This window comes from Drosophila yakuba, chromosome X (assembly GCF_016746365.2).
Source record: "Drosophila yakuba strain Tai18E2 chromosome X, Prin_Dyak_Tai18E2_2.1, whole genome shotgun sequence".
NCBI lineage: Eukaryota > Metazoa > Arthropoda > Insecta > Diptera > Drosophilidae > Drosophila > Drosophila yakuba.
In genome coordinates, this window is record NC_052526.2 from 4,922,266 (window position 1) to 4,938,587 (window position 16,322).

Sequence of the window (16,322 nt, forward strand, 5' to 3'; positions counted from 1 at the left end):
GTGGCTGTTGTTTCTTTTCAAATAGTTCAATATAAATATTAGTTTAAATGTCTATAAGCTTGCATACCATAGGTGTCTGTAATGTGTTCTATGTAAAATTACTCTATATCTATATATGTATGTGTGTAAAAATGTACATATGTGCACAAATTTATTAGAGGTTATCGCCTGCGATCGACCATTTGGCTACACTTTCCTATTATTATCAATCAAGTTCAAAATTGAGCAACGTTATCTGTGATATTTTTATCACCAATATTTCAAATACTTGTACACTAGCATTCACATGTATGCAAAGTGCCATTTAGAATTAAGTTAAGTTAGTTACTTTAAAGCTAGTAGTAAGTTTTATATTTTTGGAAACTTTTGTCGCCTGACGAGAGAGCCCAACCACAGTTAACAGTGAAGCTGAGCAGCTGTTGATGTTGCACCAGAAAACAGTGTTAGACGATGCTCGCACAGCAGTGGGCAGGAAAGTAGTAACACCTTGCCCTGGCACTCTGAGCTCGGGTGAATGTGATGTTGATGAGTGATACAAATAGGTTGTTTGAGACTTTTTTTTAGTAGGTCGGAGTTTTCCAAACCAATTGTTTTCCAATTAGTTTTAGAAATTTTATTTTACGACAAGTTGTCCACCGAAAGGGCGCCAACTGTGTGAGAAAAACTTCGACATGAGTTCTGAGATTCGTGAAGGTTCGGGCTTGTGGGGAAGGATGTTGGGGGTCATAGGTCAAAGTGGAGGGACTTACCCGAGACGTGGGAGCGACCTTCGCTGTGCCCATTGGCAACTCCGGCGGCGGTAAACTCGTAATCGTGGGCAGTAGCGGCGGCTGCTAATTGACTGCGCGGACTGCTGTGACCGTTGCTCAGACCGTTTCCGTTCGCATTGGTGCTAACGTTAGAGTTGGCGCTCGCGTTACCGACGCCGGCGGTACCGTTGCCATTTCCGTTCGTGTACGGTGGCGTTGCAATAATCCCGTTACTGCTGCTATTTCTATTGTGCTGGCTGCTATTGTTGTTGTTGATAATGGAGATGTTCTTGCAGTGGACCGACTGCTGCTGCTGTTGAGGCAGTGCCACGCCCACGCCAAGGACGCTGCCGACGCCTCCCGCCTGCGGGATGGCATGCTGTTCGAGAAATTGAGCCGCCTGGAGGAGCGCCCCAATGCCCCCGATCGCTGACATAGCATACACAAAGTACCGCACTCCTCTTCTCGCACACACACAGACGCACACGGGAACACACGCACGCAACAAGGACGACGAACACGTAGCACAAGAAATATATATATTTTGGAGAAAAACACCAATATCGTACACCACAACAAAAAAGGACGACACCGACAGGTACACGCGAGAAAGCGGAATAGCGCAAGCTTTAAGTCGCGACACTTTTACAGTTATTGTTGAAGTAGTTGTTGAATCGGTGTTGTGAATTAATCCAGTTCTTGGTTTTTGTACAAATTTTGCTTAAATGATTGTTAAAAGTACTTGAAAGTGATTTTGGTTACAGATGTTGTTTAAAAAGTGGTTGCTGATTGCGATTCCTTGATTTTAACGTTGATGGCTATTGTTGCTTCGAAGTTAGTGAGTTTCTTGCCGCTTTAGATGTTGATTTTTCGGTGGTTCTAGCTTTCTGTTGCTTATGATTTCGGCTTTTTGTTTTATAGTTGGTTTGGCTGAAATGATTGAAAAATTCGTAGTTTATATTCCTTTTTTCTGAAAACTAAGTACTCGTACAAAGTTTATATTTTATTTTTTAAATTAACAAGCCTAATTGGCAGAAAAATTACGCGTATTTCGAAAACCTACTACTAATATTATTTAGCACATAACGCCACACACAAAAAGGTCAATTAATAAGGTTGACTTATATCTATAGTTGGTAATAAGTTCGAATTGGTCGACTCCAAGACCGCTTAGTTTATTTGCTTCTTCTTTCCACTCTGCCACCAGCTGAGCAGCGCTGCCAGCGTCGACGTCAGCAGCTGTTGCGTTTGTGCTAATTGTGCACAGCTGCGTGGCAACAATACAGACAAAAACACCTAACAAAACACCGAACAAAATAGCAAATAAAAAGAGAGAGAGAGTGAGGAGGAGAGAGCCCCAACCAACAAGTTGCAGTCAACAGAAAAGGAACGGCTATTGAGGGACACAAACGAGAAACATAGAAACAGTGTGCCCTCCCAACGGTGTGCCAATATTTCGTTTTTAATAAGGCGTTCCCCACAATCTTTAAATGAATCCCACTATTACGAACATGTACAATTGCACAATACTATTGACGTCGCAGGGTCTAAACTCACATTAAATTTATAAACCAGTACAACATAGCAGAGTGTTCACCGTAGATGGCGAGATGAAATAATATAGCAAGGAAAATAAATGAAAGATTGGCGCGTGCGCGCAGGCTTCTTGTCCTCCTTCTCCTTTTCCGTCACCCGGTCCCTCACCCCATCCCTAAACCCCTCTTTCTTTTTTCCCATTTTTCATCTTTCGTCAGCTGCTGGTTTTCCATGTGCGCGTACGTGTGTGTATGGGGCATTCAACTGAGCGGCGAAAAGCGTTGAGAAAATAATGTTGCATTGTGTTTATTGTTGTTGTCATAATTTTCATAAAAGGTCAAGGGTCGCGCGTGAGAAAGAGAACGCTATAAAGCATTGCAGCCGGCTTTATAGCATTTTTGACTTTGCAGCTGCTCTCTCTTCCGAACTCCCTATCAACCTCTCCCTCTCTCTCTCTGAAGAGAGAAAAGCAAAAAAAATAGTCTATAATTGGAGAGAGCTTTGCGACTAACCGAAAGTCCTGTGAATGACGCTGCCTTGACATTAAGCGCACTTTAAATGGCCGTAACACCCCCGACTCGCATCACCCACTCCGTTTCCACCCACCCAAATTCACACGCCTCATTATCTTGATAAGCCAAAATATAATAGAGATACATTTTTGATGGCATCCAACGTTTTTCCACAATCTGAAGATAAAATGATCCCCAGCCAAGTGAGTAATTTACCATTTTTATTAAATATCAAAAATGGGTATTCGTTCTTTTGATATATTATTTTACTATTATAATCTATTCCCAGCGTAAATTGTTTTGTTTTGCGGGGGTGACATTGCCAGAGAGCGGAGGATGAGAAATGGGTGAGAAAGCCTGTGGCGCGTGGCAAATTCTATTAAATATTCAAATTGAAATTGCTTTAAGCGCCCCAAAGAACGAACAGGAAAAAAATCGCAGTAATTGACTGCGACACCCACGCAACCTCAAACTGCACGTACAACTTTTTCGTGAACTCCTGAACCCAAACAATTTATGTATGCATGCACACATAGATATACATATGTACATAACACACGTACTATATAGTTATATTGTACCTGAAACCTAAGGCAGAAAACCACCCAAAAACGAAAGAACAGAATGAGCAGCGGGGGGGAGAAAAATTCCACCCCAGGGCTTGCAGTTCGAGGGCTAATGGTCGTCACCGTATTTTCGAAAATACCTTATAGGGTATACTATATGGCCCGTTGTCAGGCTTTCTTCGCCAGCTTTCTTGGCCAAGCGTGTGAAAGGAAGCAAAGACAGTAGAGCCTGCCTAACACGACTTAACACAGGGTGGATGGAAAGAAAAAATGTATATATAACAGGCGTTCTACTTCGCATTGGTCATTTAATTTGAATTTTTAAAACAAAATAGTAAACTTATCATGCAATGATTATAACCAAAAACAAGCAGTTACATTACAATAATAATTTGCTTTCACGGATATTGCGATTCTTAGCATCAGAAAGATCCATTTTATGGAGGTTCTGCTGTGCGCGTAAGAATCGAAACGGAATGTGCGGAAATCAAAGGGAAACCTTTGTGGGACAAAACCGGAACAGGACTCGAAAGAGGGGTTGATGCACACACGAGAGGTGATTGAGATTCCCCATCCAATAATCACATTAAACACTCAAATGAAACTCAAAAGTCAAAATGCAAAAGTTGATAGAGAAAAGGAAAGAATAAGCGAACAATTTAATGGAACATTTTGCGGTTGATTTGACCGAAGCAAAGAGAGTTCTGTAATCTGAGAAAAAGGTTTCGGGGAAACTTAATCCTTTTTGGGCAATTTCAGGAACGGATACCTGACCTGATGATTAATCCATGTATTTTTTACTCAAAAAAATAAAAAGAACAAGGGCGCTTTTCAACAATACACTCAACACAGGACAAACAATAAATATAAATTGTACAGATGGAAACTACAAAATAAAATGAAATAAAAGCTCTCCACGAAAAACAGGCAAAAGAAAGTAGAATCCAAAAGAAGGAAGCAACAGACAACAATAACAACAGAAAGTTCTTGCTTCGTTGTGATTTTGAAAGCTCTCTTTCCTTGGCGTTTCTCCTCTCGTTCTCTTATGGCACTCTCCCCCACTTTACGCACTTTCTTTGCGTTTCCTTTGCGCTGGCGATTTTCGTCATGTGTTTTTGTTGCTAATTTTGAAATGAAGAGTGATGAAGCGGGCAAAAAATCAAGAAAAAATTCGTTTTTGCCCGTTTAAAAATAGAAAACTAAAATCTCTGGTGTTTGCAAATTATTTTTCTTTATATTTTTTCACTTTCTATAACATTTATTGGAGTTTTTTTTCTTCAAAACTAAATTTTTACATAAAATGAAATGTTTATAGTATTTTGGTCAATTAAGAACAAAAATCCAATAAGAGGATATGCATGGTGGTTGGGCTTATTGAACAAACGCATCATTTCTTGTTGCCCATGAAAAATAAAACATTAATTTGGAAACAATTTATGAAATTATTTTTAAATTCAACTCGACACAGACACACACACAATTAAATAAAAAAGCATACAATACAATACAATACTATTATTTAATGTTTTTTTTTGGCATGCACTTAGCACAAACTTCGTTGACAACTTAAAAAAAAATATGCGTACTTTTTGTTTCCTTTTATTTAAATAACTATTTAAGTTTTTTGAACTGACGCAACTTTCAGAGTGTGACGTCTGCGGCGACGGCGACAGCGACGCGCACGCTACGGCAAAAAAACGTAAAATGAAATGGGATGAACGGAACGCCAAGCGAACGGCTGTAAATGCCAAGGCAGCAGAAGGAGAGCGCTAGAGTAGGACGGCGTAAGAGAGCTCCCCACTGGAAGAGAGCCCAACAATGAGAGCCACAATTATTGACTGCGATTGTGTGTGTGGGCGAATGGCGTGGCTAGCGGGCTCAAGAAAAAAGCACGCGCTCCACTGTAAAATTCTTCTTGTTTTTGTTATTTATGTGTGCATGGCAGATGGTGTGGAGAGAAAATAAATAAAACACAAAAGCGAAAGAAAACCCCACCCTCTCTCCTTCAAACACACACACACGCTCGAAAAGGGCACATGCTAAAAACAAAGCCAAAGCAAAACAACATCAAAAATAAAAAGCTGAAGAACGGGTCTCTCAAAGAAGAGAAACGTCTAAACAAAAAGTACACAGTTGCAAACTATGTATATAGACTACACAAGAAGAAAACTGTATTTGGTGTGACAAGCCAACCCAGGTTTCAAATTAAATTTAATCTACGTACGGGCAATATCGGTTGTATATAAACAAAAACAAACAACCACACACTCTGGTGAGGCGATAGACAAAAAAAAAAAAAGAACTTGAATTCAACGCAAATGAGGGCAAATTAAAAACACACAAAAACAAAAAAAGCCAAATTAAGTTAAGCGAAGGAAAAAACAAACAGTTGAGAAAATGGATGAAAATGTAAGAACAAAGACAGATGGGTAAATTTATGCAACAATAATGGAAAATTCTATAGATAGCAAATAAATAAAAGCAAATTTCAAAAGCAAAAAATAGCAAAGCAACAAAAAGTTCACCATGAAATTCTGAGACAAAGCAAATGAAAGACAAAACAACACACACACACACTTGCAGAAAACTTTTCGTTTTGCACTTTAAACCTAAATATTACGCTCACTATTTACCGTTAGAATTATTAACCACTCTACTGGTGCTGCTGCTTTTTTCTTCTTCTGCTTGTTTCTGCTTCTTCGTTTGTGATTGCACTTAAACGTGAAAAAAATAAAGGCAAGCTGAGGTTTCTTTTGTTAATTTTTCTAGCTTTTTTTCTTGTATGCTTTTTATGTTTCGGTTTCGGATTTTTGCTTTTTTTGTGTTTCCTAATTCTCGTATCTTATTTATTGTTTCTTGTGATCCTACCCGACGAATGCAATGACAGAAACAAACTAAATGCGGCCGCCGCTCAAATTTAACTTTAACTTTGCCAGCCCGACTGCTCTGCCTCTGCCGCGGTCGGTGCCGGCGTCGCAGTCGCAGCATTCGCAAGGCAATAACAAAAGCAATGGCAAAACGCACACACGAGTGCAGCCATAAGAGAGCTCGACGGGCGAGAGAAAAGACGCAAAGAGAGTGGCGTGAAGAGAGCGCACGTGACGCGTTGCAAATACAGCAGCGGACACGGCAATAGCCACACACAACGCAAATGTACCCGTCTTACACTCAAATTCTCTTAAGTCATAATTATATATTAGGGCAACTGCATGTTTTATATGTAGGACTTTAAAATGGCTTATACAGTTTTATTGGCTCACAGTATAAATAATACTGTTGAAAAAAAAAAAGTTACATATTTACGTGACCATAACTGTCGGCTGCTTTGTTGTCCAAATTCTGGTGTTGTTGTGTGTGTTTGTCCGTTTATTGCTGTTGCTTTACATGCGCTTGTGCATAGCGAAACAGGAAGAAAATAACAATAATAGCAACAGCGCAGTGTAATTGTCACTGTTGTCAATTTAGATTTTTTCCCGTCAATTCTGGCTTCTTCTAAATCAAATTACGGAAAGTACATAAGACTATAAAAAACAGAGAACAGCCATATTTAAAAAAAATTTACGCATTACTCATGCAAATATATATCCCGGCTTTATCGTAAGAACTTGCAGATATTTTTCTTAACAACAAATTTTAAAAACTACATTTTTTATAGGGTTTTTCCAAGCTCAGATACCCAAAAACTTTAGGGTGAACCAAAACAGGCTAAATGTATGATGAAATTATTTTTATTAAGAATATAATTTTGTATTAATAGTGCATCTGGATCCATGCAACAGTGAATTTAATAATAATTAATTATTGGTTCTTGTATACATAAAAAATCTTTTTGGGAATCTTGGGATTCGCCCTAAGATGCTGCGAAGGCTCTCTTCTTCATCTACGCTCTCCTGGGCTCCACGTTCTCTTTCGCATTCTCATTGTGATTCTCATTCGTATTTGCTGCTGTTGCTGCGTCATTGTTTCGTCCATTGCAACTTTTCCGCTGCTTCCTACCCCCTCAGCACACCTTGTACACTCTATCCGCCCCTGCACCATCTCTTTTACCCCATCCTCTGTCGCAGTCGACGTTCATGCACATATGTACACATACAGTGAACATTGCTTAAAACCAAATCAACCTGTAGCTCAAGAACTATGTTCTTAAACATAACAACGGCTTCGATAACGACGAAAGCGGGCTATGGCTACGTGTACTAAGTCTCATTCTGGGCAGCTTTTAGTCATCAGGGTAGGATTTGCCCCACTCTAACCCATTATCGATATTATCTCTTTTTTCTGAGCGATGTGTGTACTGTAGTTTCGTGGGCTGCCAAACTGTTTACTCGCTCATGTTGCTGTCGGTGGTGGTGTGCTGATGTTGCTGGTGTGTTTTGTTGAGACTTTTGTTATTGTTATGATGCGTCGACGTCGGCGATTTCGAAACGTGCTGGCATTTGTGTGGAACGGAACTTGTTTTGATCTGCATGGCCAGCTATCTCTTGCTGTCCAAAAAACGCTGCGCCCCGGGCAAAAGTTGCAGCGTGCCACAGCAGCAACATCGCCCAGCAAACTGTTTGTTTTCATAATTTCCCACATTTCCCTTCTGGAAGAGCCTGTGCTGGAAGGGGAAGGGGGGTTAGGGTTGGAGAGGGGCGATGGGTTGGGCGGGGCAGCAACATTGTTGCCTTCGCAGCAGCAACAACCACAACAATTGCCGAGGGTTCATTGTACTATTTTGGATCTCTGCGTTTGCCTTCCCTCCCATTTCCCTCCTCCCTTGTTTATCAGCCCTTCCTGTGTCCGTGCTTTATCATCTACACTTTGCTTTGGCTTTTGGTCAACACGCATTTCTAGGTCAAAATTTACAATTTCGGATTTTGTTTTTCTTTCCAGTCCTCGGGACAACTTAAAAATAAAACAGTTTTTGGAATCCCATTAGAATTTTAAGTGCTTAAATAATTGTTGAATCTTTTTAACCCCAAAACTTTTTGCGAGCTACTCATTTAAAGAGTACTTTAGGTTTGAAAACTTTTGTAAGCCTAAAATTTCAAAACCTACCACTACAAAACCCACCACACCGAAATCTGTTACTACGAAACCCACCAAGCCTGTCCCACGAAGTGCTAAATGAGATTAAGAATCTACAAGATTAATGAATCTGCGAAGATCCTTAAGGATAATAAACATGTATGATTTTGTTAGATATTTAGAAATTCACCAATATTTTTAAGCAGTAGTTAATGACACTCCAGAAGAACTCTTTTTGTTACCGTTTTCTGATTTAATTCAACTGGATTTACTTGGACTAGGACAACCAAAGGTCCAAAAACTTGTTTTGCTCGCTCTGAATCTTTTTCTTTAGTACTTCTTTGGGAATTCTTCTCATCCCTCTTGAATTCTTCTCACCCCCTCTGCAAATCTGCCTCCTTGATTCGACTTACTGGTGTTTCTTGATTCCTTCAGAAGCTACGAAGACGAAAAAGAGGAGGCGCAAAGGACATAAGCAATGGAGGGCTGAAAAAAGGGAAGGGGCAGGTGCAATGCAAAAAAAAAAAAAGTTCAAATTGCATGACGTCGCGAAACGGAAATCAAGTCCAAAGAGGAAGAGGAGGAGAGAAAGGCGAGACAAGCTCTAATTGGAGTTCGATACGCACACAAACACGTACTGACGCAAAGGAGAAGCAGAGGGAAAAGCAGCGTGGGCGATTTGACGAAGGGAGAGAGCTTGCGGAAAAAGAAACCCGGGTGAGCAGAGAAATAGAGCGAGAGAGACTTAACAGGATGACGAAAGAGAGCCTAAAACGAAAGGAAAATGCGACGCAAAAAAATAAGGCGCAGGTGCGATGCCAGGATGCTATAATGTTAGTGTGTGTGCGTAAGCAGCAGAAGGTGGGGAAAATCAGAGCAACACCAACAACAAAATTAAATAGAATATTAAGATTAGCTCTCTTAAATGAATACAACTTATCAGCATCACCTTTTCTAATGAACGACTTTGTATCCATAGAAATTCAAAGCGGAACTATCATTGTTCATATACCGATGTTTTGGGGTTATATGTACAAACAAAAGTTATAAGGCAATGGCCTTAAAGCGCAAGTTTCAACATTTTCGAGTTGTTTTTAAATCAGTATAAAGGGTATCAGGAGAAGTGAAGAGCCAAACAAGCTGCAAGTGGAAAAAACCGGAAGACAAACGGTCGAAAGCGACGGCGCAGCAACAGAAGAGAACGAAGGGAAGCGCAAAGCAGAGCAAGAACCGGGCTCAAAGGAGCGAAAGGGAAGGCGAGAAAACAAGTGAATGAAAGCCGGAGAGTCGGTCTAATGAAAACAACAATAACAGTGCAACAATTTGTTGCCGCAACATGTTGATACAAAGAGAAGCACAGAAAGGAAGAGAACGAAGAAGAGAGAGAAAGCTGTCCTGTTATTCACGACAAATATTTCCCACCACCCCCCTCAACCCATCAGCAGCTCAAAAAGCGGCTATTAAGACCAAAAATTAAAATATATAATTATTGACATACCTAAAGTAAAAAATATTTGGTTTATATTATAAGTTGACAGAGTTTCTTGTAACAATGAATTATTTAATCTTTTTTTTTACTATATGGAAAGTTTTAAAGTTTTTAACACTGGTTTAATTTTCCTGGTATTTTTTTAAACACAACTGTACACAAGAGTTTCGCCGAACTTCATAGAACCCGCAACATTCCTCCCCCCTCCTAACCTCTTAGCCCTTGTGTGTCACTGCAACTAGAGAGCGCATTAAGAAAGCCATCTATTTGCATTTGGCGCCTGGGCCAAGGGCTTATTACTCGTCTTTGGGCTAGAGAATGCAGGATGGGAGAGGGAACCAAATGGTGCAACATGCAAGTGTTTGTGGCAACACCCACAAATGTGGTCAGAAGGCAATTAAGGACGATCCAAGTGGAGATGAGCTCATCCGGACTTATTGCAGTATAAAAGAGACATTGAAGGAAGCTTTGTGTTGGATATAACCGATTCATAGCCGCTTTCTAACCAATGTCAATTAAAACAAAATTGTATAGATAAGAAATCAATTTCAAAGCGACACTAAACCAAACGGTCTTACCAATATTCTAAATAATGAAAGCTGTCACAATTGTTAACTATTAATAGTTACCAGTCCCATAATAACCCTTATTGATTAATATAACAATATATAAAAGTTAAAAAACTTTCCAACTCCAATTTAGTTTTTCGACCACCATGTAAATCCCCATTTTAGCCTTCAATCCTTTGATAAAAGCACACATAACGACTGACTCAAAAAAAAATGAAAAAAGCACACGAATACATTTCAGTTGGCAACAAATCACACAAAAATGCGTGCCAAAAAGCGTTTCAAGTAAGCGGCTGCACAACGCGGCGTATAAGTAATGCAACCCTCCTCTCTCTTGTTTCGCCCTTTCGTATAGCGCCCATGTATGTTTGTCTGTACATATGTATATATGTATGTATGTATGTACACAAACCCAACAAATGCAGGCGAAACAAGTGCCAGGTTACGATGCAAGTGTTTTTACTTCTGGCATTCCAGAAAATTTCAATTATTAAACAAAAAGCAAGAGCAAATAAGAAGGGGGGTTGACGACTAGAGTGACAGAAAGGTAGCCCAAAGCGTACTAAAAACCCTTATACCCTTTCAAAGGGGAAACCATGAAAAAGTTTATTCGACAGCCTTATGTATGTACAAATAGTTACAAAATATATTTTTAAGATTCTGTCGGATTTCACCACATATTTCGAAATTTTGTTAGGAGCAAAGAGCACTTGTGGAAAATGGTCTATTGGAGCATTTTTTTGTTTGTATTGGTAGCTTAAATGAAAAAGAAGTGTATCTGGAAGTCATTTTACCCAGCTCACTGCAACCAAAAGGCGAAAATAAAGCAAACTGGCAGGGAGAGTCGTCTTCAAATTGGCTGCTCTTCTGCTTCTTCTTTATCTTCCGACAGCTGTAATGCGGAAAAGAGACGGCGAATGAGTGAGTGCACATGAAATATTCACAAGTGAAAACAAACACAAAAAACAGGAGTAACCAAACACTTTTGATAACCCCCGAAGGCGACAGCTGGTTGCAAGTCCTAACCCACCTCTTCCTGCTGCAAAAAAAAAAAAACAGGGAAATTAAATCTAAATTAATGAAGCCAACAAAGCAGCCAAAAAAAAAACGGCTGAAACCCCGCAAATCCTGCCTGAAAAAAGTTTTCAGCAACAAAGCGGTGTGGCGGAAGAAAGGGCGTCAAAGGGTTAAACATCAATCAGATGTGAGAGCTTCGTAATCGCACCCATAAATCAAGAGGAACGCGAAAATTCCAACAAATTGCTCGATTTAATCTTAAAGTTACAACACAAAAGATAAGATAATACATATCTCTAATTATCTTCTATCTGTGAGAACATAACGGAATAAGGGTAATCATATTGCAGCAGCATATTGAATTCCTTATAAAATATGTTTCAATTCGGCTTTCAGAACTTACTTCTGAATTCATTGGGCTAAAAAAGCAGAGTGTAGTGTCATTTTCCGGGGATTATTCGCTGGCGAAAAAACCTTCAAATTGTTCCTACAGTGCGACGTTCAATTGAATGCAACAAATATCGCATGAACTTGACAGGTCAACTTACTCGCCCTCTCTTTTCAACACGTAGCCCCGTCTCGCTCTGCCCCAGTGCGTTGGTGTCTTAGTGTGTGTGTGTGTGAATGCAGTTTTCGAGACTATATATAGCCGCTTGATTGACGGACTGACTGACTGATTGCCCAGCCACTAAGCCCTGACTCTGACTCTCCCGACTTTGATTATATGGGCTTGCCCCATCATCAATGTCTGATGTTGTTGCTCACGTGTTGTTGTGCCTTCGGTACTATGCGGGCCTACGGCACAGTGGGCCCGACAGCCCACTGTAGTGGACTTTTTTGTTATCTATTTAAAATACAGCAGGTACGACTTGATTTATAAAGCCACAGGAAGATGTATAATTCTGATTGCTTGACATTAGTTAGTATAGTTGTTAGCATGCATAATTTGCTGGCGATTCACATGATTTCGATCCATTGTACTTGTTATTTAGCTGTTGTGGCGTTCACCATTTACATTGCACACAAGCACATTGGCGAATGCAATCAGCCTGTGCCTGTGTGCGTGTTTGGACATGTTTGCTGCACATGGAGAGCACTGCGGAGAATCAGAGAGCAACAGCGAAAAGCGGAGAATTGCGGAGAACTGCGGAGGCAACGATATGCAACTTTAATGCCACATTTCATGCATAATTTTCGCTTTGCTTTATGCATTCAAGCCCCCAACTCCACCCCTATACCCCCCTTTTTTTCATTGCTTATTTTTGTAACGCCCCTGCATGTTTGCCACCCCCTTAATTTGTGTGCGACATTTAACATTGAAAACGAACGTTGACATAAATGCAATCAGCGCGCGCTGAATGCGAGCAAGAGATAGAAAATGGAGAACAGCGAGAGATGGAGAATCGGTAGGTGGGGTGGGGCGCAGAGGCAACAACAGCTTGGCTCGATTTCAGTTTCATTTTTTCGGTTTTCCACGTCATTCCGACGTAGTTTGCAATTCGCCACACACGATCTTTCTCCGAATATCCCCAGTAGCCCATTGAATGATATTAGGAAAGCATAAAGAAGTTATTATGCTTTCCTAATATCATTCAGTGGGCTACTGGGGATATTCGGAGAAAGATCAGCTGTCGATATCATAAACACTCTCATAAATACTATTTCCCGTTTGCTACGGAAAATGGAGGCGGGGCGGGGCGGCAAGATAAGATGAGCGGTCTTAACTTAATTAAATTCCGGGTAAAAATAGCAAAAGTCTTCTGCGGAAAATATAAAGAGCCGCGATGCAGTCTTTATGCTGCGCTTCTGCTTTTCTTGTAGTTCTCTTCTTGAAACCTCTTATTCTGGTTCTGCTGCTTTTGCTTTTTGCCTCGTAGTGCATTTGCATGCATAAATCAATCAAGCTGAGTGTTTGCACACACACACATGCATACAGATATGAACATATGTATGTGTAAAGCAAAAAAAAACAGAAGAAACATGGGCGCCCATTTCTACTTTTTTCTCCGACCCCTTTGACCCGAGTGACAAAGGCGCTCGAGTGTAAAATGCAGCGCCCACTTTTCGGTTGGCCAAGTGAACCGACGTCTGATGTCGATGACGATGGTTTCTGGGCTCTGTCATATGGGCAAACAAAAAGGAAGCTGCCTCTGGCAAGCCGAACCGTATATACCCTTGCAGCCATTACAACATATTACAAAAAGAGCACAGAAGGTACACTTTTGGAATGTTTCTCTTTAAATAAGGGACTACGTTACGTAGAAACAGACAAACGGACAGACGGAAGGACATGGCTGTGTATATCAAGTCGGCTGTTGATTCTGATCAAGAGTAAATAGCTTTAATTGTGAAATGCGAAATTATTATATTCTGTGTGGGCTCCCCTCAGGTTCATTTTACCCTATTTTTTTTAACACACTTTTTTTCTGGGAAGACGTGAGCAAACACTTTTCCCTCTCTTTGGTTGTTCGTTTTGTTTTTATCAACAAAGTATCTTCGTTTTTTTATACCCGTTACTCGTAGAGTAAAAGGGTATACTAGATTCGTTAAAAAGTATGTAACAGGCAGAAGGAAGCGTTTCCGACCATTTAAAGTATATATATTCTTAATCAGGATCAATAGCCGAGTCGATCTGGCCATGTCCGTCTGTCCGTCCGTCTGCCCGTATGTCTGTCCGTGTGAACGTCGAGATCTCAGGAACTACAAAAGCTAGAAAGTTGAGATACAGACTCCCAAGACATAGAAGCAGCGCAAGTTTGTCGATTCATGTTGCCCACTCTAACGCCCACAAACCGCCCAAAACTGCCACGCCCACACTTTTGAAAAATGTTTTAATATTTTTTCATTTTTGTATTGGTCTTCTAAATTTCTATCGATTTGCCAAAAACCATTTTTCCACGCCCACTCTAACGCCCACAAACCGCCCAAAGCTGCCACGCCCACACTTTTGAAAAATGTTTTGATATTTTTTTCATTTTTGTATTAGTCTTGTAAATTTCTATCGATTTGCAAAAAAACTTTTTTCCACGCCCACCCTAACGCCCACAAATTGCCAAAAACGATCAGTGTTTAAGACTCTCCTTCGCACTTCCACTAGCTGAGTAACGGGTATCAGATAGTCGGGGAACTCGACTATAGCGTTCTCTCTTGGTTTTTCTTACAGTTTCCCCACAAGGTGAACATGTGTGTGTGTGTGTGTAATCAGAGTGGCGCACTCTAATTAGCAGCAAACAAATTTCAAAAGTGGCGAAACCTCGGAGGGGAGCGGGGGGTGTACAAATGAGGGTTTACTGAGTATGAGGGGGTTGCACTTTGTGCTGTTTTCAACTTTTCACTTTCAAAACGCTGTCTCGGCCGCTTCTTCTTCTTTCCGGGCACATGATATGGCAGGGTAGAGCAAAAGTCGTTCGGCTTTGTAAGCCGATACAGAAACGGATTAAATTCGGCCAATTCGTCAGCAGTACGGATGACCTTTGTTCAGAGCCATAAGTAGATTGCTTGTTGTTAAAAAGAAAGTCACAAGGTTTTTTTATAATATCTTAGGGATAGACAAAAACACCAAATATGTCACATATTCGACTACCTATTAAAAACATTTTAAAATAATAGTATAATAATATAAATTCCAAACTGTATTTGTGCAGTCCACTTTGGGTTTTCCCAAGCAGAACGCACTGGGTTTTAGCTTTAGCTGATCCACGCACACCAATGTCAAAGTGCAAACACACACATAAGCAAGAAACAAAGCAAAAACAAGAAACAAAATGCAGGCACTTATCAGTCGAAAAAAAGAAGATAAAGATAAGGGGAATCAATGAGTGGAGGAACGAGAGAGAGAGAGGGAGATTAAGAGCTGAATGAGGGCGTATTTTTCCTTCTTCACCCTCTTCTTCCTCGAGATTTTCATTTTTAGCCTGTTGGCTCTTTTGATTTTATTTTATTCCCCCTTTTTTTTGTAGTCTTCATGCATTTTTATTTCACTTTTTGTATGGCGGAAGCATAATCAGCAAATGTGTCTTAGATGCTGTTGTTGTTGTTGCTGTTCTCGTTGATAAGGCGGCAAAAACAACAAAGACCGAGGATTACAGGGGCAAAAAGGGGGAGGACAAGTCCGTTGAGAATCTTTTCGTGCGCTCGTTTCTCCCATTTTCTTTTTAGACTTTCAGGGCCAAAAGAGTAAAACAGGAGCAACATAAAGATAGAACCTCATAAAGAACCACTTACATACCATATATTACTAACAACATTTCGACTAGATTGATGTGGGAATTATAACTTGTAATATTGCAGAAAATTATTATTAGATATTGCTTAAAATGATCGCCTTAAAAAAAACCATGCCGAAACAAGCCAAAACTGAAAAAATGTTTAGTAAACTTGGTTTAAGCACACAGACTCCAGAGACACAGACACAGCTAAACACAGTGGGGAGCCACTAAAGTGCCCAACTAATTGGAATTTGGCACGTTCAGCCAGTTTGCCACTACCGAGTTCATTTTCCCCTTTCTTCGCTGGCGTTTCCTTATTTTCCTGCTCGTCTTGTTTATTTTGGCGCAAGAGGAACTTCGCACAGTGTAAAGAATAGTAATCTACTTTCCAGAACATATGTATGAATATGAAATTTGCAAAATAGTAACTTACAATCTTTATTTGATTCGATTTACTTTTGGTAGTTGGAAATTTAATTGAAACCTAGAAAGTAGATTAATATACATGGAAACCTTGAAAATGCACTCATGAATGTGCATTGTAGAAATATAACCTTATCAAGTCGTAAAACACTTCCTTTTATCACAACCCACAATTTCTTTTTTCACTATCAGCCGCCTTGTTCTATTTAGTTTCTACGATTTTCGAAATGTTTGAAATACAAT

At 40.1% G+C, this 16,322-nt stretch overlaps 1 protein-coding gene across 9 annotated transcripts in view; it reads right to left on the reverse strand.

Moving 5' to 3' along the window:
• Positions 1 to 16,322, reverse strand: part of LOC6524303 (nuclear transcription factor Y subunit alpha) — a 30,918-nt gene that overhangs the window by 7,193 nt on the left and 7,403 nt on the right. Inside the window, exons 1-2 of one of the 9 annotated variants that reach the window (XR_006245276.1) lie at positions 5,997 to 6,244; positions 750 to 1,679 (exon numbers count right to left, since the gene is read on the reverse strand). Coding sequence is in view for 8 of the 9 variants with exons in the window: in XM_039377161.2 (XP_039233095.1) it covers positions 750 to 1,185 (436 nt within the window). In the remaining variant the exon portion in view is untranslated. Of the gene's footprint in view, positions 1 to 749; positions 1,680 to 4,949; positions 5,066 to 5,996; positions 6,245 to 16,322 lie in introns of those variants that run through there. The other 8 variants (XM_039377161.2, XM_015190116.3, XM_015190117.3 and 5 more) reach the window with 8 other exon arrangements.